General features: G+C 38.1%; 1 protein-coding gene across 6 annotated transcripts; it reads right to left on the bottom strand.

Annotated features, from left to right (window-relative positions):
- Nucleotides 1-4,431: 4,431 nt before the first annotated feature.
- Nucleotides 4,432-25,586, bottom strand: rpgrip1l (RPGRIP1 like). Of its 6 annotated transcripts, none has more exons than XM_017700048.2 (26): nt 25,525-25,586; nt 24,920-25,045; nt 24,612-24,756; nt 24,182-24,486; nt 23,992-24,097; nt 23,755-23,898; nt 22,126-22,231; nt 21,559-21,705; nt 21,386-21,459; nt 21,162-21,301; nt 20,928-21,034; nt 20,786-20,836; nt 19,098-19,277; nt 18,865-18,982; nt 18,314-18,766; nt 18,028-18,170; nt 14,108-14,471; nt 13,604-13,830; nt 12,412-12,501; nt 12,215-12,280; nt 11,962-12,118; nt 9,747-9,844; nt 6,612-6,798; nt 6,361-6,445; nt 6,008-6,144; nt 4,432-5,903 (listed from the first exon to the last, which is right to left on the bottom strand). In XM_017700048.2, the coding sequence occupies exons 2-26, from the start codon at nt 25,017-25,019 to the stop codon at nt 5,779-5,781; spliced, it is 3,855 nt and encodes a 1,284-aa protein (XP_017555537.2). In that variant the 5' UTR covers nt 25,020-25,045; nt 25,525-25,586; the 3' UTR covers nt 4,432-5,778. The 6 variants fall into 6 exon arrangements, with proteins under 6 accessions (XP_017555537.2, XP_017555534.2, XP_017555536.2 ...); XM_017700045.2 differs by having other exon boundaries at nt 23,992-24,100; XM_017700047.2 differs by having other exon boundaries at nt 23,992-24,100; nt 25,515-25,568.
- Between the last annotated feature and the right edge of the window lie 312 nt (nt 25,587-25,898).

Consider the following 25,898-nt stretch of genomic DNA (forward strand, 5'->3'; position numbering starts at 1 on the left):
AATTCAATGATAAATAATAAGAGTTTCAAATAATATGTAAACAATGTTAAAGTCTCAAAACAGAAAGTTTCACTCTCCAGTCCATAAATTAGAATTTACCTGAAATCTGTCTTGAATTTATCACTTTTGTGATGTGACAAGAAAAAAAAACAAACAAAAAAAACCCAAAATGCATGTACATATATCCGCCTATTCAGCTTAGGCCAATTTTATTATTTTTTAATAATCCACACTGAAGTTATAAGGAGTGTTTCAGCCTGGACTGATTGTTGAATGAGACACAGTACAAAGCTGCCAATAAAAACAGTAGTTATTTACATATTTTGGTCTTAAACTGGTCTTAAAAGACCCATATCACAGAAAACTTTTCACATAGTTCTTAAATAAAACATAAGACATATCATTAAACTAAGTAAAATGAGATTCAAAAGCACTATTTTGAATTAATTACTTTTGTAATGTCATAAAAATGATCTCACATTTATAAAAAGCAATTTTAGTCAAAACTGCTTTTTGAATGAAGTGCAACACAAAACAGTCAATTAGATCAGAGCTCATTTACATCGGCATAAATAATGGCCTGCTTAGTTGTAAAGAATAAAACGAGGTTGGAAAATGGTCATAGAAAGATGAATTATGGCTATTTTTCAGACCTAAACTAACATGTCATCAAAAGTGGTCCTCAAGTAAAAAACAAAATTACAAAAATAACAATAAAAAAATTAAAAATTAAATGGGCCCTTTAAAAAAAGCTCTCTCTCTCTCTTTCTTTCTCTCTGCAGCTGGCAGACACACATATGACCCTCCAATCTGAAGGGGATACAGGAATCCATTAAAAGCATGAAAAAGATTTTGGACCTACTCAATAATTCACAATTAAAAACAATAAATGTAACACTCAATCAAAAATAAAACATGCTTAAATGATTTTTCGGTGTAGCAAACTGTTGGATATTGATTCCATAACGATTTGCAAATAAGGGTCTCAAAGGTGTGAATAAAATCTTAGTGGGTGTTAAAGAGTTTGTCTTCAGCAGAACATGCTGAATGAGAGCGTGCTGGTGAGGAGGGTGTGAGTAATGATTTGGAGTGAGAAAAGCATTGATTAAGAGCCAGCGCTTCACAGTTTTTAGCTCAGCAGTCAATGACTTAGCAGTCTGACATTATGGAGTGTAAGTGCAGTCAGGAAGATGCTAATGCTTTTAAGGGCCTCTCAATAAGTGTATTTTTATGTCTGCTAGAATCAATATCCTTAAACACTGCTCTGGGAAGGGCCATCCTCATGTGTCACGGGCAAAGTGAAGGTCAGAAAAAATTCTTCAATGTGAACGTGTGCAAGCAGACATCAACACTCTCTTTCACACACCTCTTCCACCCCTCTGCACTTAAATAAATATTCTACAAGGAACCACATCAGTCATCTTTTAACCAATGCCTGTACAGTAGCTTAAAAACTGTGAAACTTTAACAGTGAGCATGTAATTTTGGAAGTGACATGCCACGCATACATTAAAGTGCTGTTAATACAGAGCCAAGCAAAACACAAGGTCAGAAGCGCGTGACCTGAGAACAAGTTGCTTAACCTAAGGAATGTCAAAGCTGTCACGCAAACAGACAGTTTGAAAATAAAGGCCAGGCAGAGCTAAAAGCCCCTGGTAGTGATCTATTTAGCTAATTATTATGGTAAATCAGGGCAGGTAACAGGGTTGACACACAGGGGAGGAGAGCTGACTGGGCAAGAGGTTAAGAGATTACACTGTGCCCTATGACGGAAAAATCTCCCGCTCTAACACCTCAGGATCACTGAGTCGTGGAGAGAGTGGGCTGCATTCAGAGCCACACTATTAGAACAGTGATGTCCACACACCACCTAGTGGCTGTTCATGTCCTCTATGCTAGAGCTTTTGCAATGTAGTACATTGTGGGGACCCTCTACTGCTGTGTAAGATTTTTCCAAACCTTAATTCTGTCTCTTCACTCTTACTTGTTCGACATCAGTCCTCATATTATGTCACCTTCAGTTCTAATTCCATTTTCACCTTCAATTCTTCTGCTTCCCTCTCTAAAAGCAACAATTTGGGAAAATGCACTAAACAATCTCTGCCTAAGTACAGACTAGTAAAATTAAAGCCATCTTGGGGTAGAAACAATAATGAAGTGGTTAGGCTGGTAAGTAATTTACATCTATTTTAAGATGATTTGGTATAAAGCAAATTGCATGCAGTACACCTAAAATCTATAGTCATAAAATCACAAGCATGACAATCAGGCTAGCCATAAACATAATAACATTTTATGCAAAAATAAATCATTAATAAATTATTCATATGATAGAAAAGAGAAAAAAGGAAAGGTGATAGGTTGAAAAATAAAAATATACAGAAAATGAAAAAGTAATATATATAAAAAATTAACAAATAATTATCACATAATTTATTTTTAATGTTTTATATTAAATTATATTTTTGATGCAACTGAGAAATATATTTTAATGTAAACAGGATCAATTAAATATCTGTATGATGACTTCAAATTTCTGCTATTCTCTAAATGAATTTTTCACTGAGACAGGAACATAATTATATAATTATCACATAATATTTCGATTAATACATCAGGAAAAAAGGTCTACAGACTATAAAAGTATTCATTAGTCACGGCCCTCCAAACAGCAGATCTAAAACATCACACACTTCTCCCAAGCATATGAAGTAGAAGCAATAAAGGAATCTCAGATAGGCTTATGTGGTGTCTTACATTGACAGAAAATGGATCAAAGCATGTTGTAGCTAGAAATGTTAGCTAAAAGTCTACCAGAGATTATGTACAGTTTGAGGCAAGTGTGTGATGATAGATAAGCATCCTTTATTTATTAGCTACATTAGCCAGTTCCAGTACCCAGACAGTACACGTGTTCGCTGATTGTCTACATTTTGGATAAAGTGTAAAAAGTATAAATTTGATTTTTCACAGATCTACCCCTTTAAACCATGACTAGAGTGGCAGGTCATGTTTTGCACTAGCAACCAGTTCTTTTCCCCCATTTCCCCCAGCGCAGCTCATCTGAATACATATCTCCTGAAGCGAGAGTGAGAATCTGCCTATATTCCAATATGGCAGCAAAAGAGAGAGAGGAAGGTCATCTCTTCATGCACCCCTGATCATGTGGTTGACAGGCCTGCAGCGTGGCAGTACGGGCCGACAGGCAGCGGCTCCGGCAGCGTAATGAAAGCGGCAGACAGGCGCAAGCCTCAGCCAGTCACACTCAGACGAGCGCGGCGCAGCGGCCGGCGCAGGAGCAGTCACTCAAAACCACGGCGGGCAGCGTGAACCACCATACACAGACACTAAATACAGGCCCAGGGTCAGAGGTGACGGATTAGGGAGACAGAAGTGAGAGGCAAACATCATGCACCAGTGCCTGCAGTGGGCCTGTCGACTGCAGAAACATGCAAAGCACTCCCGTACTGTCCATTTAGGCACATGTGTCAAAGCTTTAAATGAGACCATTACCAATTCATGAAAGGCTAAAGAAATGTCCTGACATGAGACAATGCCATTCAAACAGTGCTTGCACAGCCACTGGGCCTATTCATGTTTATCAGGCTCCTTGAGACAAACATGAGGCAAAGTCTGAAGGTTGAGCTTCTGCTGCCATTAAGACAGGACAGAGAAGATGGAAGGAAGGAAGATGAGATTACAGGTTAAAAGAATCTAGAGGTGTGGTTTGAGAAGTGCATGTTGAGTCCATTTAAACAGAGAGCGCTTCTAGTGGCTCATGGTTCATTTCAGTGACTGGTTCCAGTTCAGGCTCATTTGGGATCTGCCTGTGGTAAGTGGCCTTGGTGGACTCAGAGGTTATCCATGTCATGAAAATGACATTTCCCTCTTGTAGCTAACGTGCCTAATTGAGGACTAGTCTGGTACCTTCTCCCTCAATAGCAAGAACACTCAGTGCAATATGACAGATGGGCCAAAAGAGAAGAGGGGGCTGAGAGGCCACCCACCCTCCTGTCACAGCTGTCAAAGGGCTGTGCTCCAATCATCTGCACCTGACAACATGACCCGCCCGACGTCTTAACTCTGAATGCCTAATGAGACCACTTGGGATGTTGCCTCTTGCCTGCTTTTTTCTGTCTTTCTTTTCAGGTATCAGGGCCATTTGCATGTGTGCAAGGTAGAGAGAGTCTTGGTGGCAATGCTGGGTAGCAGATCAATAATATTGATCTGTCTCTGAGCAGAGCTAATGATGAGGTCAGACTAAACACACGAAGAACCCACCAACCATGTCAGAGTCGATACACAAAGCCTGTGCATCATTTAGACTGACAGGTCTACCATGCAGTGGGCCAAATCAGTTAAATGCTCTGATCATACAGCTGTGTGGCAACACTAATAACTTGGGTAATAATGAAAAAGGAGTACGCACTGTCAGTGGTAATAGAAAATAACACAATGTTTTTAATAAAACTGCAATGTACAAACAGCTATTCAATATCACATAAATTCATAAACACTAATTCTACAAACAGTGGCTAAAATTAGCTGTTAATGTCTTACAATAAATAAAATGACAAAAATAAGGTGAATCTAATTCTGTATAAAAATACAGTACAAATGTCTTAACTAAATCGTCCTAAAAGCCCTCAGTAAAGGCTAGGAATGTCAAGTACCAACAGCAGCTCAGAAGAATCCACTGCACTCTGCAGAGAGAGAGTGTGTGTGTGCTGTGAGTCAATGCGCGTGAAAATAGGCATTAGCATTTTAAAGAGATGGATTAAATCCCATTAAATTCAGTTAGATTCCATTCCACATCTTCAATATAAAAACAGCCGTGTGGCACACAGCAGCTAATGAGGCTTAACAGGCTTTTCATTAAGCACAGTTATTAAAGCGCTAAACATCATCACCACGTCAAACTGAGCACTAGGGGCTTACACCCAGGGAGGCAGCCATAGAGAAATATTCCAATCTTAAAGGATGTCACACTGGGTTCCACTGTAAGGGGAAAAATCAAAGCCTTCTGATGTTATTCACTTGAAAGGGCATTAGTCACACATGTTTTATTATCTCTTCTTCTGTTTTAGGGGAATATTTAAAACAAAAAAAACTCTTTTCTTGGCTAGAAGGCAGAGCACAACAACATTTCTTTCCTCCCTTACTGGATTAAAGTGGAAGCATCTGCACAACTTTAAATAAATGTCATTCATTTTATGTTGTGTTTGAAAAAAATGAGAAGAACACACAGTGGGGTTTAAAAAGTCTGAGGCCACATTGAGATTCTGGGATTTATTTACTTGAAATCTGGAAATGAAATAACACATTTTTACAACTTTGAAAAAAATAAGAAGAAAAAGAAAAGTCATGACAATTAAAATCAATAACTTTCAAGAAATATTCAAAAATTGTACTGTTTCTAGATCACAATTCAAATTTAAGCAAATTTGTGCCAAGGCCTGGATTTTCACTACTGGTCTCAGATTTTTGGACCCCACAGTTTGTTGACAAGTCTCATGTAGTGTGACAACGTTGCCATTTTTACTTCAGTTTGGTGTGTGAAACAATGACATGGAATAGCAAGATGAATAACAATAGATTGGAAATATTTTCTTTGAATCTTTCCATTTTTTTCTCCCTAGTATATTTTTCTCATTTTTTGTCAGTTGCTTCTCTCTGATCCAGCAATGTAAACAAAACATACTGTTTTCACCTGACCTATTCTCTTGACTGTTGCTACATGACGTAAACGAGTCTCTCTGTGTTTGCAGCTGCTGGAGCTCAAGTGAGAGCAGAGAAAGAGTGGTCGTGGTCTGGATCCTCCATGATGGACCTTAGAGCTTCAAGAGCTTCTACAGTCACCTTCAGACTCCCCACCACTTCACTGCTGTCCAGCACATCCACAACTATACAGGAAGAGTGACAGAGTGAGAAAGGGAACATTTTGATATAGCACAATTTCCACAACTATATAAGCTAAACTCACACATACATGAACAGACACACTTACTTTTGAGGTCAACATCCATCATGTCTCTCCGCTTCTCTAGAATGTCAGGGATTCTGAGGTAGGCCACGCCCACATCCTCACACTCCTTCTCCTGCTCCTCTTCCTCGGGTGGATCACTCACTACTGTGAATTTAATGCTTAAACAGACAATCAGAAACTTAGTCAGGCAGTTGTTTCATTGATCCAATCAATAATGAGGATATATGTACTGGTCAAGCCTGTTCCCTTTTAATTACTCTTTTTTCTCTGTTATGCAAAGACTACATTTGAGCTGAAACACTGATAGCACATAAAACTAAAGTGACCAAGATCAAAGAAAAAAAAAAAAAAGAAAAAAAAAGAAAAGAAAATACTTCTCTAGCTTTCTGTTCCGGCCTTCAAGCACTGCTCTTAGAGTGTGGCGTCTGGCCTGGTTATTCTCCACATCCACATGGATCACTGTGAGAAAAGACAAACAGTGTATTACCATAAAAGCAGTCACATTGAAATCTCATAAATCAAGTTACACATACAGACTGCACACTCTGCCTAATATTTCTGTAGTAATAAATGCTGTATGGAACTGCCTGATTGAGAGTATACAAGTACATCTCTGTGCACCCACCATTGCTATAGTTGTAGTAGATGCTTTGTGCAGGCAGTGGTTTGGGCAGTGACAGTGGGGTCTCTACTGTGGGCAGGTCGAGAAAACAATACTCCACAAACAGCCTGACCACACTAGAGTCCACTGAGACCCTGGAGTCTGGCTTCAGACTCAGAGACACGATCTCCACACGAATCCGCTCGAATGGCTAATAGAACAAAACAGAAAACAGTATTTATACACTAATTAGCATGTATTGCTTATGCTTAAAGGATACAGGTATAATGTGTATATGTGTGTTAGACCTGTCAAGATTAATGGTTTAAGCTCAATAAGTCAAATAAAAAAAATACCCTTTCAATGTGATAAAGTATGTAAGGTGTGGTATGGTGATGTAACATATTGTTAATTCTTGTACTGGCCCCTCATATGGTAAAAACAGGGCCTGACAGGAAGGCTAATTTCCATACACTTATTAAGTCTTTTATCTACTTTTTAAAGGCACTTTTTTTTAAATGAATAATGTTTTAGACATAACACATTCTGGATGTCTTTTTTAATTGTTACTTGTTGACTTAATCATCAAAGTAATCAGTGGGTAATAGATAAATCCATGAAAACTTGTGAGCAGTGAAAAAAATCCAAAACCAATCAAGTCATGTCAAAAATCATTCTGTTTTCCAGCTATTTGAACTTACTCATTATAAAGCTGTTGTCTAAAAGACATGATGTGTACAACATTTGGAAGATATCTTTTTTTGAGACCTCTCCTTAGCACTTACGGTGGCTCCATGCTGGCATGTTGTGCTTTGACTCTGATGCTTGCAATGTAATTTGTAGACAGTCTGTAGATGGTTGTTGTGGTTACAAATTATATTCTACATCAATTTCTGACAGAAAGGGGATGCTGGATGTCTTTGTTACAAACAATGACAGTATACCTATATTAACCTTTTTATTAACATTTGGAAGCAACATAAATTGCCTCATTAAAAACAGCAACTTCAACAAAATATTGCACGTAGAGGGACAGTAATACAATCAGGACATATATAGCTATATACACAAACACCTTAAAATTAATGCCTACTGCACAGACTTAATTGTTGACCTAAAATAGTTGCACATTTTAAATTAATTTCTTTATTTAAAAAGGCAACATATAACCTCACCACAATCATCTTTATGGCCTGTGCTTATCATAACCAACAGGCTGATAGATCTCTATCTGAACCAGGAGAGACATCCTTCATATTTTATATAAGACAGATCAACATCGAACACAGCTGGACTATTAAGAATGATGAGCAATACCTCTTTCACAAAGATGACAGTGTCCACAGGGGACGCCTGTCTTATAATGATGGATACAGTTGGAGCTATTTGTCTCTGTCTTGTGTCAGTCTGTCAGGCCAGTCCAGTTTTCAGCTTTAAGTGTCTTCACCATGAAACTGTCAGTTAAAGGGATTTTGTCTAGATGCTGTCGGTTTGTCTCTATCTGTCTCCTGTCTCATCATATGGCTTGCTTCACTCCTCTCTCCATCACATACCATTTAGCCTCATGTCTAGTGTTCCAACTGCATGAAGAGCTGTGCTTCAGTTGAAGCCATCGCTGAACTACTGTATGTCAGCTTGTTGTATGATATGATTCCAGTTATGGGATCTAAATGCCAGTCCCAGCAGCAAGCACACAGAGAGAGCTGTTCTAACTCTTACATCTCAATCAGCAACACTGTTCACCTGCCTACTTATTTTTGTGTGTGATTATAGCCTACAAGCTCACTTTATAATGTCGTGAGAACCATGCTGTTAACAATATTGTAAGAGGGGTGCAGGACAGTGAACATGCTGAAGTTGCATGTAAAACATTCTATTAAATCTGTCCTGAACTCTAAACCTAACCCTAACCTCAAGGCAAAACCTACACCTACTCCTATATCTAACCCTAACTGTTCACCAGAATCCCCAGAATGTTTGTAAATATTATAAATATCTGTAGATCATCTCTTGGGGACCATCCAAATAAAATGTGACTGAAATATGTAAACCAATCCTATGTCTTGGGAAGCCAAGTAGGAGGAGATGCTACACTCGTCAACACTGACTGTCGTTAGACGAAAAGTGTAGATGTAAATGTAGCCTGGCTGAAAAATTCCCCCAAAAAACCTCCAATTAAGCATGTAGATGTGCGTCACGTGTGCAGAGGACACAAATGCAGTTAAAAAAATAAACAAACTTACAAAATAGTTCTGTTAAACTAGATTACACATTAGAAGACATCACTGGACTGCTGATAAAAGTTAATGATGGGTTATCAGACACTATATGTCGCTTCTGCCATTCAAAGTGGCATTAATACAGCTGGAGTAAATGTGAGGTGACAAGAATTGGCAGCTATGTTTGGAAAAAGATTTGCATTCAAGCAAAACGACTGTACTTTTGATATTAAAAGAGTACGAACTAAAGAAAATTGGGGAGATTAGAGGGGGTGTACCCTTGACAACAGCAGATTTCACAGCAATCCAGCATCAAAAGGCTGTCCCCAGATGTGTACTCTTGTCACGTCTAGTCGAATGAGAATACCTCTAATACAGATGCCAGCAACCTGATAACAGATATCAGTATCGGGCTGATATCGGCAGAAAATGCTGGTAATCAGACAGGACAAAAGAATTAATCTGATGTAATCCTAAATATCTAGCCTGAAAAAGAACAGGTTTACTGAACGGCAACCAATTTAACAGTATTATCATCTACTGTGTTCGTTAGTTCAAAGTTTAAATAATACATTTCAACTGATTAATAAATTTAATGAAACTAACAAGCACAAAGCAAGCAAAGGACTATGTTTCCTAAAGAAACAGGCCCAGTAACTAGAAGGAACTTTGCTAATTATATTTATTCACTCCTAAGGAGTAAATTATATTGACAACCTGCAGCTTTACTTCCTGCAACTGAAGCAAACTTTTATACAGGTGAAACTTGTTTTCCCCCTTAGCCTCATTATTAGTGTGAAACTCTCCTTTCCCCAGCTATGCTGTTTACTTAAAATTCCTAAGATATGGATAAAACACAGCCCTGCATGTGGGTAAAGTAACCTTGATGAATGCTTCTTCACTGTTGTAGCACACTTGCACACAGACATTATGTACTGACCTGTTTCCTGGCCTGTGTGCTCTGAGCAGGCACAATGCAGTCATCGCTGTCTGAAAGGATCGATTCACTCAGATCTGTGCCTTCTGCCTGCTGTATGTCTGCAGAGAGAGAGAGAGAAAGAGATAGAAAGAGAGAAAGAGATAGAAAGAGAGAAAGAGAGAGAAAGAGAGAAAGAGAGAGAAAGAGAGAGAGAGAGAGAGAGAGAGAGAGAGAGAGAGAGAGAGAGAGAGAGAGAGAGAGAGAGAGAGAGAGAGAGAGAGAGAGAGAGAGAGAGAGCAAGAAAGAAAGAAAGAAAGAAAGAAAGAGAGAGAGAGAGAGAGAGAGAGAGCAAGAAAGAAAGAAAGAAAGAAAGAAAGAAAGAGAGAGAGAGAGAGAGAGAGAGAGAGAGAGAGAGAGAGAGAGAGAGAGAGAGAGAGAGAGAGAGAGAGAGAGAGAGAGAGAGAGAGCAAGAAAGAAAGAAAGAAAGAAAGAGAGAGAGAGAGAGAGAGAGAGATAGATAGAGATAGATCCAATTATGTTAACAAAAAACAGAACAAAAGTTATATCAGTAGGAAGAGGAAATCTCTAATACAGATGACAGTAATATAATCAGGGAGAAACACCAGGTTGTCAACCATCCCCAACCACTGTAGGACACATTTTCTTGCTCTCTCTCAACCCCTATAAGTCAGCACAAGATAAGAGTGAGATGTTGGACAAGAGGACTTTAAAAGAGAGCCTCTTGGCCAAGGTCAACAGTCATTAACATTTATGTTGTTGGTTGTCATGAGACAACATATCAAAATATTGGCAGCAATACATACAATATTTATGGTTTTTGTTCTCACACTGCTGTTGGGATGCCTGGCAAACAACAGAGCAGGTACTTTTTCACATACAACTGAACATGAACCCAGAACATAAACATTGTTTTCCCAAGAATTCATATGGGATCAAATATATAGCAGCCTGTATAGCCTCTAGTGCACAAACCAAATGCAAGCAATAAAAACAAATACCAAGCACTGGAAGATATTATTAAAGAAGAAATGTGCAATTAGTGTCTATATAATTCAATCAGATTATCAGATGAAGTAAACCAACGATCTACAAAAAACAGTACGTACCCATGCATTTGGGTAGTCAGACAGTTGCTGGCTTCACATGTCCTTTACAGCGCCTAGGAATCTTTCTCTTTGTAAATATTTACACATTTTCATTAAACTATGGACATATCTCTATTCAGAATGAGACACAGACAGTAATATATTCTGTTGCTGTCTCCTCGTCCAGTGTATACAGTTTTCACAAAAATCAATGACAATATTTTCCAAATATATCACTGTACCACATAACATCTCACATTCACCAGGGCACAAACAGTGTAAACGTACAGCAATGGGTTTTAAGGTCCAACTATTTACCTTAATTATTTTTTCCCAAGGAAAAATGTACATATTTGTACCATCTAACAAATTCGATATAGCTTGTTTTAACTGGACTGTTTCTTTCTATTTTTGTCTCTTAAAATTACACCAAAGAAAATCTTACCCAGCATTGTAAATGGGACCACATTTACAGGAAGGAAACTCAGTATTTATTAACTTTTTTTTAAAATATATTTTGAGTATTTTTCTTTCACCACAATTACCACAAGCAATTACATGCCCTGCAGTTAATTGTCAAGTCCTGGACCCTGAGTAAAATGCACAAAATATAATTAAAACACAACAAATTGGCAACAAGGATGTTATTTTATGGGCAATGATACACAAGCACAAAACCTCTGTATCAATATTAAAATCTTGGCATTCATTAGCCCATGTTTCCTTGCTGTCGAGCTAGCATGGATAAGATACTTAACACTGAATACTGTTAAAACCGAAAAACAATATTACAGTGCATCAACATCAACTGTAAGCACAAGGTTGCTTACCCCTTTCCAAATTACAAGTAAACAAAACCTCTACAGCAAATTAGTTTTTGAGTCTGCTTACTGCCCCAGTTGCAAAGTCCACTTCTTAAATTGAGTTGTATGGTAGGGTCCAATAGTATAACCAGCAGAGAATACTGTCCTTGACACTTAAATAAAACTTTAAGACTTTTTTTTTAAGGTGGTATAATATATCAGTGGTGATTTTACTAACTCTCAATCTCACTGCCAATCCTCATCACCAAAACTGACAAAAAAGGTTAGAGTACAACAATCTATAAAAATGAAGTAATTTTGACCCACCTTCCTCAGGCTCCTGCAATTCCTCCGAAATTTCTGATTCATCAGATAAAGACTGAGAGCTCACTGCAATCACCTGGCCCTCTGAGAAACGGGAGTCTTCATCATCATCCTCTTTTGTAAGTGTAGATGCCTGTCCCACCTCAACCACTGTGACAGTCTTTTGATAATATGACAACAATTTGTTTACGTCAGTATGTACATACAGTGACTGGATCTGAAAGGCTTCTGAAATTGTATTACTACATGTACAAACCTTTGCTGTTGACACTGCAGAGTGCTTGTTTTCCTGGTCACCACCAGAGGGAGTAGTTTCACCCACCTACTCCCATTTTTCAATTACAAGCACACACATCCATGTACACGCACACACAAACACACATACATACATTATACAGAAGGTAAAAAAAAATCATATCAACAAAAAAAAAGTTTTTGGAGTATTTCTCTTGCCTGGTTTTCCACCCCTGTGACATCCAAGAATGAAACTTTTTTAGTAGATGTTTTGGTAAGGGTCTGCAGTCTGGGCTTTGGCAGTGGGTTCTAGAGTATTAATGAAAGAAGTAAAAAGTCAGCCAGTCTCAATGCAGTTTCTTGACTGTCTCATAAAAATGGGAAAGAGATAAAGCTGGACAGAGGAGGAGATAAGAACACTTTAAAAAAGGAATCGCTCTTACAGAGAGACACGTCCAAAAGAAACAACTTTTCTAAATGGAAAATGTTCAAACAGATTTATATGGCAGAGAAATGCGATCGTTCCTGTAACACTTCCAGTGAAAAAAACAAACAAAATGTTGTTATCAGTAGGTTATGAGAATAGGAGGCTAAAGGTACACAGGTTTCGACATAAATGAAAGCAGAGATGGAAACAAACACTTTTTTAAATCAATGAAGGAGTTACGTGACAACAGTTTTTTGCAGGAAATGATGTAATTACTTAAATGCTTTTAGCACAAAAATTCAGTTTGATGGAAAAAAGCTGGAACAAAATGCACATTTTTATCAATTTTTGTTCTACTGCTTGCAATTTTCACAGAAAGTTAATGGAAACTCAGCAATTGTTTAGCCCAATAAAGTCAAAAAGTCAAAAAGTGTTTACCTTATTCTACTTCAGAAAGACATTCTGAAAAACTGATCTGAACTGATTTGGCAAAATAATTCTAACATACTAGACTGGTATATTACAGGTACATGAAGTTATTTTACAAATTCTATCCAGCAATGAAATGCTAAAGATGTAGGACTTGATGTAACAAAACATTTTAGATTTTTCTAGAAAAATTAATCTGGGGTTGTTTGTCTGACATTTTGTTTAGATGCCTACATAAGGACAAAAAATGTGCAGTTGTTTAATTTTCCAAAAAACAAAAACAATATATTACATACATACATACATACATATACACACACACACATATATGAGGATTAGCTGACTCAAACTGCAGGGAACTGCAAGTCTCCTGGTTCCTAGCGGTAACTGATTTATTACATAGTCAAACCGAATACCTGTGATGTTCCTTTAACTCATATCCATTATTCTGAATTCTTATTCTTGCTCTGCTTCTAGGAGAAATCTATGATTCAGGCCAGCACCAATTGTTTAGGCAAAACACAACATAAATGCACCCATAGGTCTATAACTCACCTCAGAGGGTCTGGAAAAAGACAAGGGATTACGTTCCCTCTCCTCCCCTCCATTCACACTTTCAGCTCCATCAGCTCCTAGTTTGACTGGTGTCTCCTTGACGATGAACTTTGCCTGCTCTGCAGTCATGGCTGAGCCGGAAGGAGGCAGGTATGTGAACTTCCATTTCAGAGTCACATCTATGTAGCCACTGGGAACACTATCTGGATCCATAAGCTCGAATGTACCTGATAAATCATCAAACACATCAGAGATTAGTTACAAGCCACAGTGGCAAAAGCAGAAAATCTATATCAAAAAATGACATGTACTTATTTAACAAGGAAAATGCACACTAATCAGCTTCATTATTTCATGATGTGAATGTGTCAGATCTGGCTAATTTTTACCTGCTTCTAAAGGTGTAGCAAATGCAGCACAAATTGTCCAAATTAACTTCGCAGTCCCAAGAACAGTTATTTCTATTCATTTCATAAAAACCCAGTGATCAAGTAATATCCTCACCGGTAATGGCCTTATCATGGGCCAGTGATATAAGCGGCACTCTTGCTTTCCCCAGGTAGAGCTGATTCTCTAAGTCCAGATCATCAAACACATACAGGGTCAAAGCCTCTGCCCGCAGATAAACATCAAGGTCTGCATTCATCATGATGGGAAAGGTCATGTGATCCTCAAACTGGGGCTCACTGGTGGAAGGAATGATTGGTGTGTCATGGTCAGGGAAGTCGTAGAGTTTATAGATGACATATGGACTGGGCTGAGTATGAGGGCCTCTGGGTTTGAGGTTACTACAGCAGCGTATTATGACATTGAGCTCGTTCAGGTTTCCATCTTTAAATGAAGTGCTTGGGACAGAGGCAGTCGAAGCCTGGGGAGCATATACAAACACAGCAGTGAGAAAAAACTAGAAAACTTAGCTAAATGAGAAACTAGTGGAAAAACAAAGTGGACTTACACAACTTATCTGGTAGCTTGTGCATTTCAGTGTGCATTGTTCAAATATCTACAATTCTACTATATTTTATTCAGCCACCCTCCCAATTTTTTCCTCCCTTTGACATTCAGAAGTATTTATTTCTATTCCAACTCCATTCAATATTGATATGCAACAAAATGCAATATATAACAGCAAACTATGTTAGATTATTCTATGAAAATGCTATGCTATTTTATTTGACATACACATTGGGGTTCAAAAGTCTGAGAAAACACAGAAAACCTGGCATTTTCTCCTATTTAAATAGAAATAAACAACATTAAAATGTAACATAGAATGGTTATAAAAATGACAAAGAAATAGAAAATGTCACTATTTAAAGTTAATCAAATGTGTCTTAGTTGTATCCCCTTCATGGAAGCTAGTGTTCAGACGACTCAAGTGGACTTGATCTACTCCTCAGAGGCTCTTGCACTCGAACTTGTGGATTCCGTGTCAGTGCACACTGTCATTAAAGCTAAAGGTGGACATACTAAGAAATTCTGAAATTCATGTAAACATTTCAAAGATTCTACTTTTCACTGGCAAAATAACATTTTTAATTAAAAATTGTGTATTGTATTAGAAGGGAATGTGAAAAGAAAAAAAAAAAAAAAAAAAAAAAACATTTTCACTAGTGCTCTTAGACTTTCGGGCTGCACTGTATGTCAAATACAACATACACCTGATCTCATTCTTGATGCCTAAATAAGCATGGCAGAGGAGAGGCAGAGCTGCCACTCATGCCAGAATGACGCATGCTCCTCCTCTGATCACATACAGATAAACAGGAGCACAGAAAGTGTTAAACTGGCACTCTCTCTAATGTGGATGCTCACCTGCATGCCACATGCGAGAGAGAGAGAGAGAGAGAGAGAGAGAGAGAGAGAGAGAGAGAGAGAGAGAGAGAGAGAGAGAGAGAGAGAGAGAGAGAGAGAGAGAGAGAGAGAGAGAGAGAGAGAGAGAGAGAGAGAGAGAGAGAGAGATGTTAACAAAACAGAACAACAGTTATGTCAGTAGGAAAGTAAGAAGGAAGGAGTGACGGCAAGTGGAATTATTTTTCCATTTGAAACACAGTAATATAATTAGGGAAAAACACTGGGCTGCCAACCCTCCCCAAACTCTGCAGGAGACAGTTTGTCTTTCTCTCTCTTTCACTCTCTCTCGCTCGCTCTCCCTCTCTCCATAAGTCAGCACAAGATAAGAGTGAGATGTTGGACAAGAGGACTTTAAAAGAGAGCCTCTTGGCCAAGGTCAACAGTCATTAACATTTATGTTGTTGGTTGTCATGAGACAACATATCAAAATATTGGCAGCAATACATACAATATTTATGGTTTTTGTTCTCACACTGCTGTTGAGATGCCTGCCAAACAATAGAGCAGGTACTTTTTCACATAAAAGTGAACATGAACCCAGGACATAAACATTGTTTTCCCAAGAATTCACATGGGATCACATATACAGCAGTTGTAGTATAGCCTCTAGTGCACAAACATAAAGCAAGAAATAAAGGCAAATACCAAGTATTTGCAGGATATTATTACTGAAGTAAACCAACCATCGCCAAAAGACAGTATATGTACCTCTTGAGTAGTAAGACATGTGCAGTCATATTTGAAACCTTTACACACACTTCTAAGCTGCTTCTCCCTCGGGGTTGCGGGGAAACCTTTACAGCACCTAGGAATCTTTTATTTTGTATATATTTGCAGATTTTTGTTAAACTAAGGGCATATTTCAACATATTTCTATTCAGACTAAGACACAGACAGTAAAATATTTTTTGCTGTCTCCTCACTCAGTTCTAGACAATATTGACAAAAATGAATATCACAACATTTTCCAAATATATATATATATGTATATGTCCCAGAACTTTTAACCTAACATTAATACAGTCAAAGCTTTTATGCTTCATGACTAAATCTATTCTACACAGTCAGGAAAAAAGGCACTATGCAGGTACATTTTGCATTCACCTGGATACAAATAGTGTAAATGTACCCTCAAATGTACAGCAATGGTTTTAAGGTCCAACTGTACCTTAATTAGATTTGTACCATCTAATAACCTAATGTTCTAAAACAAAACAATATAAAATGTATGGGTATGACAGTGTGTGTGGAGTCAATACAACTTAAAAACAATATAGTGTCTATTGAATATGGTACAAATATATTCCCTAACTAAAGGTACTGAAGATGTACCTATGAGGGTCCTACCTCAGTGACAAGAAGGGGGCCCTTTTCTCTGAGAGTGTACACTAAAGAATGTCATACAAATTCAGTATAGCTTAATTTGACTAGACTGTTTTATTCTATTTTTGTCTCTTAAAACTACATCACCGTGCTGTAAACATTAATATATTTACAGGACATTTCTTTACTTTATTATAGACAAACTGACAAAAAACTCCTTATAGTACAGATTGAGTAAGCCATTTCTGAAACTGTGTTTGGATTTGTTTCATGTGTAAATGTGTAAATAAAACACTGTAGTTGACTCACACTCATATTTACTCTCGTTGGGTTACCCAGTCAGATTGGGTCAGCCCCTTCCCAGGCCGGCGTCACATAAGCATAACAAATAGTATGCAGTCATATCTTTTTGTTACAGTCCATTCTACAATTACAGGCTGACCATTGTTAAGTATACTAAGTATTCCTGCGAATATACCAATAGCATAATAAAGCAATAAGCCACAAGAGGCCATGCATTACTGAGATTTTATCATAGGCAAGGGTGTTCTTAGGCATGTCGCGAAGCAAAGTACATTTCTCATTGCTCAACCATGGACCACTGAATGAGGAAAAGAATCTTTGGTCACCCATCCCTCTAAATTGCAGTCATTTCATGAACTTCCCACATTTTAGTAGTATAACAATTAACGCATGATAACATAGCACTGTTTTATGCAAATGTTATGCAACATTCGCTCTATAAGAACTTTTTGGCCACCAAATTACCACTGCATCTTATTTATCACCAATTCAACAGCACCCCTCTTCTCACACTGGGGCTGTATCTCAAATGGCTCCCTGTTCCCTACATAGTGCACTACGTAGGAATTTAAATACTGGATCCTGTACACTAACAGCGCATAATGCAGCTAAAAATAGTCATTTGATATTCAGCCACATTCATACTCGATAAACTATTTTGCTGTCAAGGTTAGAAGCACAGTAAGTACTTTAATTCAAGCCTGTGTGTGCACAATGATTTCTTCTGCCGTGGTGAGGTAATAAAGTAATGCTGTTGTGAGGCATCATAGGTGTGCGTATATCATGGATTTTACAATGGCTTCAAACAAGGCAAAGTCAATTGGATTTTAGGGCGAGAAGTATTCATTTTATAATAACATATAGATAAGTGAATATGATTAGAGCATTCTGCTGTCTAAGCATAGACAGACATGTAGTCGGTTTACAGTGAATGTTATTAGTACCTGGCTCTGGTCTCTAAGGCTAGAGCTGAGGTAGCCCAGTGCTTTGGCTCGCTCCTTGTACAGACGGATGGCCTGCTCTATAGGGACCCTTAGCCTGAGCCAGTAATCTAGACTTCCAAATGCCTGGATATCACCACTGACACCTACCAAAAGGGACAGCATGTGTTACAAAGCATGACAATGCAAGCAAATCCATTTGTGGATAAACAAATCATTAAAAACTCCATGAATAGGCAATCCCGCTGATTCCTCAACCAAAAGGCCTGTAGGATTTCATTGAACTCACCTATCAACTGTAGGGATCCAAACACCTTCCCATCTCTCTCCAAGACCTGACTCAATCGCAGCTGACCTGCAGCTATGGTGTGGTAAGCCAGGCCCTCAGCCAGCTGCACTTCCACAGTGATGGAACTGCTGTGGAGGTAGTGCAGGAAGAGATCATCTACTTTCACCAGATACTGGGAGGTGAAATCATAGGGTGGCTGAGACCCCCGCATTACAGCTGTGGACTGCAGCTCAAAGTCGTAAAATGCATAAGTGCAGAAAGTGGATGGTTCTTTGTCACCAAGACTCTGTAAAGCTTCAGGGCTGAACCGAGCTGTGCCCAGGTGGATCTCCAGAAGATTCTCCCCTCGAGCAAGGTGCACAGTTTCATCAAACTCATCAGTCACATCGTCATTTGTGATATCAGGTCTAAAGATGTGGGTTTTGGTTCCATAGGCAATGTCTTTCAACTGAGCTTTAAGAAACAAACAAGAATTTTAGAAGACAGATGTGAGCTTCAAATAAAGCTAAGAGTTACAATAGTTAGTTTTAGTATTTTGAATGCAGTTAAACCTTCAAGTTTCTTTATCTTGGCAGCTCTCATGTCCAGAAGTTGGGCTAGTTTCTCCTGCTTAAGTTCATTCTCCAGTTTCAGATCATCCATCTTACACGTTACTGCTTCAACTTCTGCCTAAATACGTTTTTTTGACATATGTAAAGAGTTATTTTATAAGACTTAAAGGTACATGCCACAGGAGCAATGGAGTAATACTTTACAGCACTACAATTTATTGCTAATACTGTACCTGGTAGTCTTTATTAATCTTATGCTGGATGATGAGCATGTTTCTTGTCTTCTCTAACTCTTGCACGGTTTCAGCATATGTGGCCTGTAATTCCTTCATTGAGCGTTCTACATCCAAGTGGACCTCCTCATCCACCTTCTCCAGGAAACCCAGTTCACTGTTTGCATTGGTTTTACGCACCTGAAAGTTTATAATGAACCCATTTAAGAGAGTGAGAATACAGGATACAATATTCTATGAATGCACTGCTACTGGTTTAGCCTGACTTCAGCTCTTTATCATAGGTTGGCTTTAAATGGTGAAACATGCAAATAGTTGTATTTGTATACTTTTTCCAGGTGTCACTGCTGTTGTTCTTTATTATGGTTCTTACTTGTGTTTAGTTCTGTATGTATTGTCACTGTGCAATCTTCAAATTTAGCAATTTTTTGTTGTAATTTGAGTTCCTTTACATTTTGTTCAAATTTCATGATAATTGGCCTGACAGAAATGCTTTGAATAAAGTTTCTTTACATTAACTTGCATTGAAATGCTATGCAATGGTATGTTAAACCTTATTTTAATGTTTAAGTAGCACAGATTTACTTGACGCCTTGTTTGTCAAGGACCATTTATCTTTCTCTCTGCTTCTGTAACCATTTTGATGTTGGATACCCAAAGTAATCGTAGTGCTATGTAAAATTAGTGGCATCAACAGACAAGAAAATAACAAGCTAACTTAGGAAAGTAAATCACAATAACAGCAGGCTACACAGAAAAATAAACAGTGGTGCAAGTCGTTGAAGGTAAACTTACCTCGCTAGACAGCAACATTAGCTTAAAAAAAGCAGTTTGTTTTGCTGTCATGGCTCAGGTAACTAGCTAACTGACAAAATAAAAAAAAATTGAAATCATGAACCTTAAAGTCAATCAGGAGGATCTGAATTTCATCCAACAAATCATTCTCTGTTTTAGTTTCTTGTCCATTAATCCAGCAAAATCAGTCATTTTAAATGACGCCGTTTGGCATGATCACATGAGGAGATATTGCCGTTTTGATTCGCTGTTTCATGCAACCTTTTTACAATGTTGAGATGTTGCTGCTGAGTTTGGAGTTGCAAGATGCTTTACATTGCAGCTCAAAATGATTGTTAGGCAAGTTTTAAGCAACTAAAGATGCCTTTAATTCTCACCATGTAAAACCAGCTTTGTGTTTTCACTTTTTCTTCTCTCATTTTTGTTGTAAGCATCTTACTCGATTAACGTTAGCTTCACTGACCAACATTACACTGAATTTTATAGAAAATGATTAACTTATCAATGCAAGTTAGCTATTAGTCCATTGCCTCTAGTTGGCTACTGTTACTATTTCTTCACTTAGCATTGACATAGTGTTTATATTATCTTACTAGATAGACTTTACAATCATGTAATTCATATGTAAATGTAGACTGTCTTCTTATTCAGTTCTAGGAAATATTCATACAAATATACACAAGATTCTCCAGTACCTCCAATATCAACCATTCCTGCACTTTTACTGGAATTCAAAGATAAAAACTAAACTGAATCTCAACTTCAGTCTTCTTCTTCCCACAACGTCCATTTGTCCTCATCATTATCAGCTTAAACAACTTGACTCATCACCGTGTTTCATCTTCCCCACTTTTACTAGGATGTCAATTAAATATCCAGTGATTGACATTTACCTTAATGAGCATCAGTGCTTCACTGAGTTCAGCAGCATCTATTTCACTCTCCTATAAAATACAATTACAGTATTTACAAAAGGAATAGTGAATGCTTAAATGCACTTTTTCTAAATAAAATAAATAAATAAATAAAACTTACCTTGGTAAAGAACTTCATACGATCTTTTATTTCATCTAATTGTTGCTTTTGTTCCAGATAGCGAAGCTGAAGTTCTTTGTTCTCTTGCATCACATTTTCATTCAAATCTTGAACAGAAAATTTGCATGTATTAAACAAGCTGAATACTGGAAACAGAAAAAATGTGTTTCACTGTGTTTACTATACCCTCAGGCAAAGGTTCTCCAGAAAAGAAAAGAAACGCGAGCTTAGTACCTCTCTCTGCCTTAATCTTATCCAGAATTTGGTTTTTATCAGCAAGATCAGATTTCAATGCCATCTCCAACTGGGCAATCTGCAGTTTGAGCTGCTGTTCTCTTGTCTTCCACTTTTGTTCTTGGCTTACATCAAAGGCACTAAAGCAATAATAAACATAGGTTTTACAAGGGGGCCCATCACATTTTTGTGCCTTTTTTTTTTTGGTAAAACTATTTACTCACCTATTTACCAACTTATCACAGTTCTCCTTGAGCAAGTCTCTCTCCTTCTCCAAATCCTGAATTTGCTCAAACAACTAAATAAAGAAAAATATACAGTCAATGAAACATGACACTTATATTAACCTTAGCCTAGAGATAATAAGCTGTGAACCATCAATGTCCAAAATTACAACCTCGCCAGTCCTCCTCTCTTCCAGTTTTTTGGAGTGCAGCTGGCTCTCCAGCCCCAGGCTCCTCAGCCTCTCCTCTTTCAGCTGTCCAGTGAGCTCATCCACTTTGACCATTGCTGCCTCATGGCTGGCTTTCAGGGTCTTCTGGCTCTATACAGAATAGCATACAGAGTTCATGAATGAAATACTGCAGTAATTAAGTGGACAATTAAGTGAACATCTGATCATCCTTAACACTGAACACAAGCTCTACTAACAGAAACAAGCATGATGGTCCACTTACTGATAATGCTTTACTTCTCCCTGAGACTGCTATGATTTTATTAAAGTGATGCCCATAAAGATAAAGGAACGAGAAGCAGTCTGTTCCCCCTAAAGCACAATGTTAGGCCCTTTCTATGATATCCATCCCTCTGGTGACATTGTGGCACAAAGAACAATAGTAAGACAGAGCGTCTAGTCTTATTCCTGTTCTTGAATATTTCCAAGTAGCCACACCATCAATATGTCTTCTCTCTTTGCGCTTGCACATAAAGGTCTACCATATAGATGATTATGTCTTACTGTTACCTCTTGTAGCTGAAGGAATCTTCCCTCCAGCACAGTGAAAGCATTTCCTTTCTCAGACAGTTGTTTCTGCAGCTTTATCATCTCCACGTTGTCTTTGATTGTTGACCTGCACATATTTTCAATACATTGTTAGGAGATGCTGTTTTCCAGGTTACATAAGATGTTCTCATGAATGGTTAATATCCCCCAGCTACAGAAATCTTTTATATGTATGATACTACATCAGTGCAAATCCACTACTATTGAAAAGTTTGGAATCAGCAATTTAGCAGACGCTCTTATCCAGAGCGACTTACAAGAAATATTTTCATTATTTTATATATAATAATAACAACAGCAACTTACACAACGTGGATGTATTCACCAACCAGCCACTTCATTAAGTGCACCTACCTTGTATCTGAATTCATTGTCCATTTTATCACAGTCTGTAGTTCTACAATTACAGACTGCAGTCATTCTGTTTCTATGCATAATTTGTTAGCCCTCTTGTACACTGTTCTTTAATGGTTAGGATACCCTCAGGACCACCACAGAGCAGGTATTACATGGGTGGTGGATCATTCTTAGCACTTCAGTGACACTGACCTGGTGGTGGCATGTTACGCTGGAGTTTTAGGTGCTGGAGTTTTTAAACACCTCAATGTCACTGCTGGACTGAGAATAGTCCACCAATCAAAAATATCCAGACAACAGTGTCCTGTGAGCACCATCCTGTGAGCAATGACAAAGGAGTAGAGGATGACCAACACAAACTGTGCAGCAACAAATGAGCTATAGTCTCTGACTTTATATCTACAAGGTGAACCAACACAGTATGTGTGTGTAGTAGAGTGGACACAGTGTTTAAAACTTCCAGCAAAACTACTGTATCTGATCATCTTGTACCAGCACAAAACACTTACATGCCAACACCGCCACTTCAGTGACACTGCAGTGCTGAGAAAGGTCCTCCATCCAAATAATACATTGTCCTGACCATTAAAGAACAGGGTGAAAGGAGGCTAACATATTATGCAGAGAAACAGATGGACTACAGTCTGTAATTGTAGAACTACAAAGTGCATGGTAAGTAATGCTGATAAAGTGGACAAAAAGTGTACAAGGATGTGAACGTAATGAAGTACATGGATATTACAAATAATGTCAAAAAATGTTTTATTCAATATTTCAAGAATTCTCAACAAGAAGTGAAGTGATAATTAACATACTGTAATTATTATTCATATTTTTATATGTATTTCTCTTTTATAAGACATGCAACTTGACTTATCTACCTCCACTCTTGACATATGATGATTTCTGAATATTAATTTTATTCTAACTTCTGTAATTCTGTAAGTTGTACAGCTTTCTCAGTCATTTTAAAATCATCCACAGATCTGTTAATCATTCTAGATACATCTAAAAAATTTATTTTTAAAATTTTATTCACAGCTTCCTAGAGTCCTACTAATTATTTACAGGCTATGACAGTGCGCAGAATTAGCATATTAGAATCATTTACACTTATCCTGTACCAAATCCGTTTTATATCACTGAAAACAGTGATTCCAAACTTTTGAATAATGTTTGCAAACACTAGGATATATAAAAACACCAGTGTATATATAAAAATGGTCAAGATACCTTTGGCCGCTGGCCTGCTGCTCTCTAAGCTGAAGGAGAGATTCCTCATACTCTCTCTCTTTACTCCTCAGCTGGTCCCTCAACATCTCTGCTGATCTCTCCATCTCTTCCATCTGAGCCCTCTGGTTTTCTATCACATTCTCCCTTCAGAAAAAAAGGTACTTACAAACTGTCAGTCATGTTCAGTTTGCATATTAAAGTATGGAAAGAAGTTTCTGATGACTACTGAGTATGTACAGATTGCGGATCTCTGAGCGAGCCTCATCCAGCAGACTGTGCCCATAGCGGGGTAAGAGCCCCTGTGGTGGTCTGCTGCTCATTTCCCCCTCCACATGTCTGGATCCTACTGATGAAACATCATGCAAGTTAATATCTCCTTCATACGTGTCTGTCTAAACATATCACAGTGAGAGGCAGTTCATTATACCTCCTCTTGGTGTTAATAGTTGCTGAGGCGACACAGGTGTGTCTTCTCTATGGCCAGAATTGATTCGAGATTGGATGTGGCTGTAGGCCGTTGGTCTGCGGCTCTGGGTCTGAAGTTGCTGCTTTGCCGTAAGCAGACGCTGTTTGAGCCCCTCGTTTTGTTTCTCCAGCTCCTGGACTTTCTCTTGTAGTTCCTCAATCATCTCTTCCATCTCAACATCCCGACCTCCAACCACACGACATGCTGAAGACACCTGCTCCACCCGCTTACGGTCCTTTACCAAGCGAATTAGCTTGGTGGCCATCCTGGATGAACACAAAACCAAACAAGAACAACTCTCAAAGCAATCTGATTTAGCAAGACTTATCTTATCCAAAGTAATTAAAATAAGGAAATCAACATGTAATGGACTAAACAAATTGATAAATGCCTCTTAATCTTGTCCTCTTGTTTGTGTGCGTGCTGCTTGAGTAGCAGGTTTTCCTCCTGCAAACGGAGGTAGCGATCCTCCAGCTCCTCTCTACTAACTTTGGCCACAGCTTGTCTGGCTCGGGCATTTTGGGAAAGAAGCGACTCTGCGGACAGAATTTTGTAACTTGATGTTTCCAGTTTTTATTTTATTTTAGTTATACAGTGCTCTGTATTTAACATATTCAATTCACAGACCATTTTTGGATTACACTGGTTTTGGGTGACTTATGAACCTAAAACAAACCTCTCAATTTATCGATTTTTTACCTTTCTCTAAAACAGGTATGCCTGCTCCGGCGAGGTTTAAAGAGATGTCCCTCACAGGGATGTCACCAGCACTATCGTCAGCTAACGTCAGAGCAGACATGCTTCTCTCAGTCTGAAAGCACAAACCTTTAAAACGATTTCCACGGTTACCATACAGTCGCTCACCATCATTTAGAATATCTTTATACGTATAACTTACTTTTAGCAAAGCATCTTATTAAGTTAGTATGCTACTATGAAAGAACCTAGCTACTTATCTACGCTAACATTAGCTACTTTTTAGACTTAAATGCAGGCCACTAAGGTAATTCACAGCTAAATCACTTAAATAATTGTAAGTAAATACTTAATAAGCAATAATGTTCATGTAGCAAACTAGAGATGCTCTTAATCCTTTGGATTAGCTTTCTAGCTAACCTAGCTAGGTTAGTTGTCGCTAAGGCAGATCACACCCCTCTACAATAAAACTGACTGACAATGATATAAGAGCAACTTTACATGATATGCAAATATTATTCTATTTGCTGATAAGATAACTGTAAATATGCTCTATCGCCCTTGTACACAACTCTACGCAAAGCAGAGGCTAACAAACCCGAACATACAGCCGTTCACAGACACATTCTCGGAAATCCACAGCGACTGTTGCTAACAAACAACCCGCTGCAGTCCCCGGCTCCTAAACTACTTCCTGAAAAGGCATTATGGGAAACGTAGTTCCAGGCACTGTTGCTCAAAGACTAGGAAAAGAAAATCTAAATCTTCTTTTCTCGAAAGAGCTAAAAGAATGACTAGATTCCAAAACAACCTGCTGAATCCTCATTCGTATGAGAGGTGCAAATTAAGCACATACTGATGTGATTACAATACCATTCTAAAACATTCTCTAACAGTCATTTCTAATGCAGAAATTAGGTCGTTTTTTTGTAAAGGTGACTTTACATGGATAAATCGACTCATCTGGCCATTTAAATTGCTG

Source organism: Pygocentrus nattereri, chromosome 11 (assembly GCF_015220715.1).
Source record: "Pygocentrus nattereri isolate fPygNat1 chromosome 11, fPygNat1.pri, whole genome shotgun sequence".
Taxonomy (NCBI): domain Eukaryota; kingdom Metazoa; phylum Chordata; class Actinopteri; order Characiformes; family Serrasalmidae; genus Pygocentrus; species Pygocentrus nattereri.

Coding starts and splice junctions, on each gene's coding strand:
- rpgrip1l (XM_017700045.2), bottom strand. CDS start 25,019: ATGTCTGCTCTGACGTTAGCTGACGATAGTGCTGGTGACATCCCTGTG. Junction 22,232..23,754: donor CAGCAGGCCAGCGGCCAAAG/GTATCTTGACCA, acceptor AAATATGTGCAG/GTCAACAATCAAAGACAACG. Junction 13,831..14,107: donor CCATGATAAGGCCATTACCG/GTGAGGATATTA, acceptor ATGATTTATCAG/GTACATTCGAGCTTATGGAT.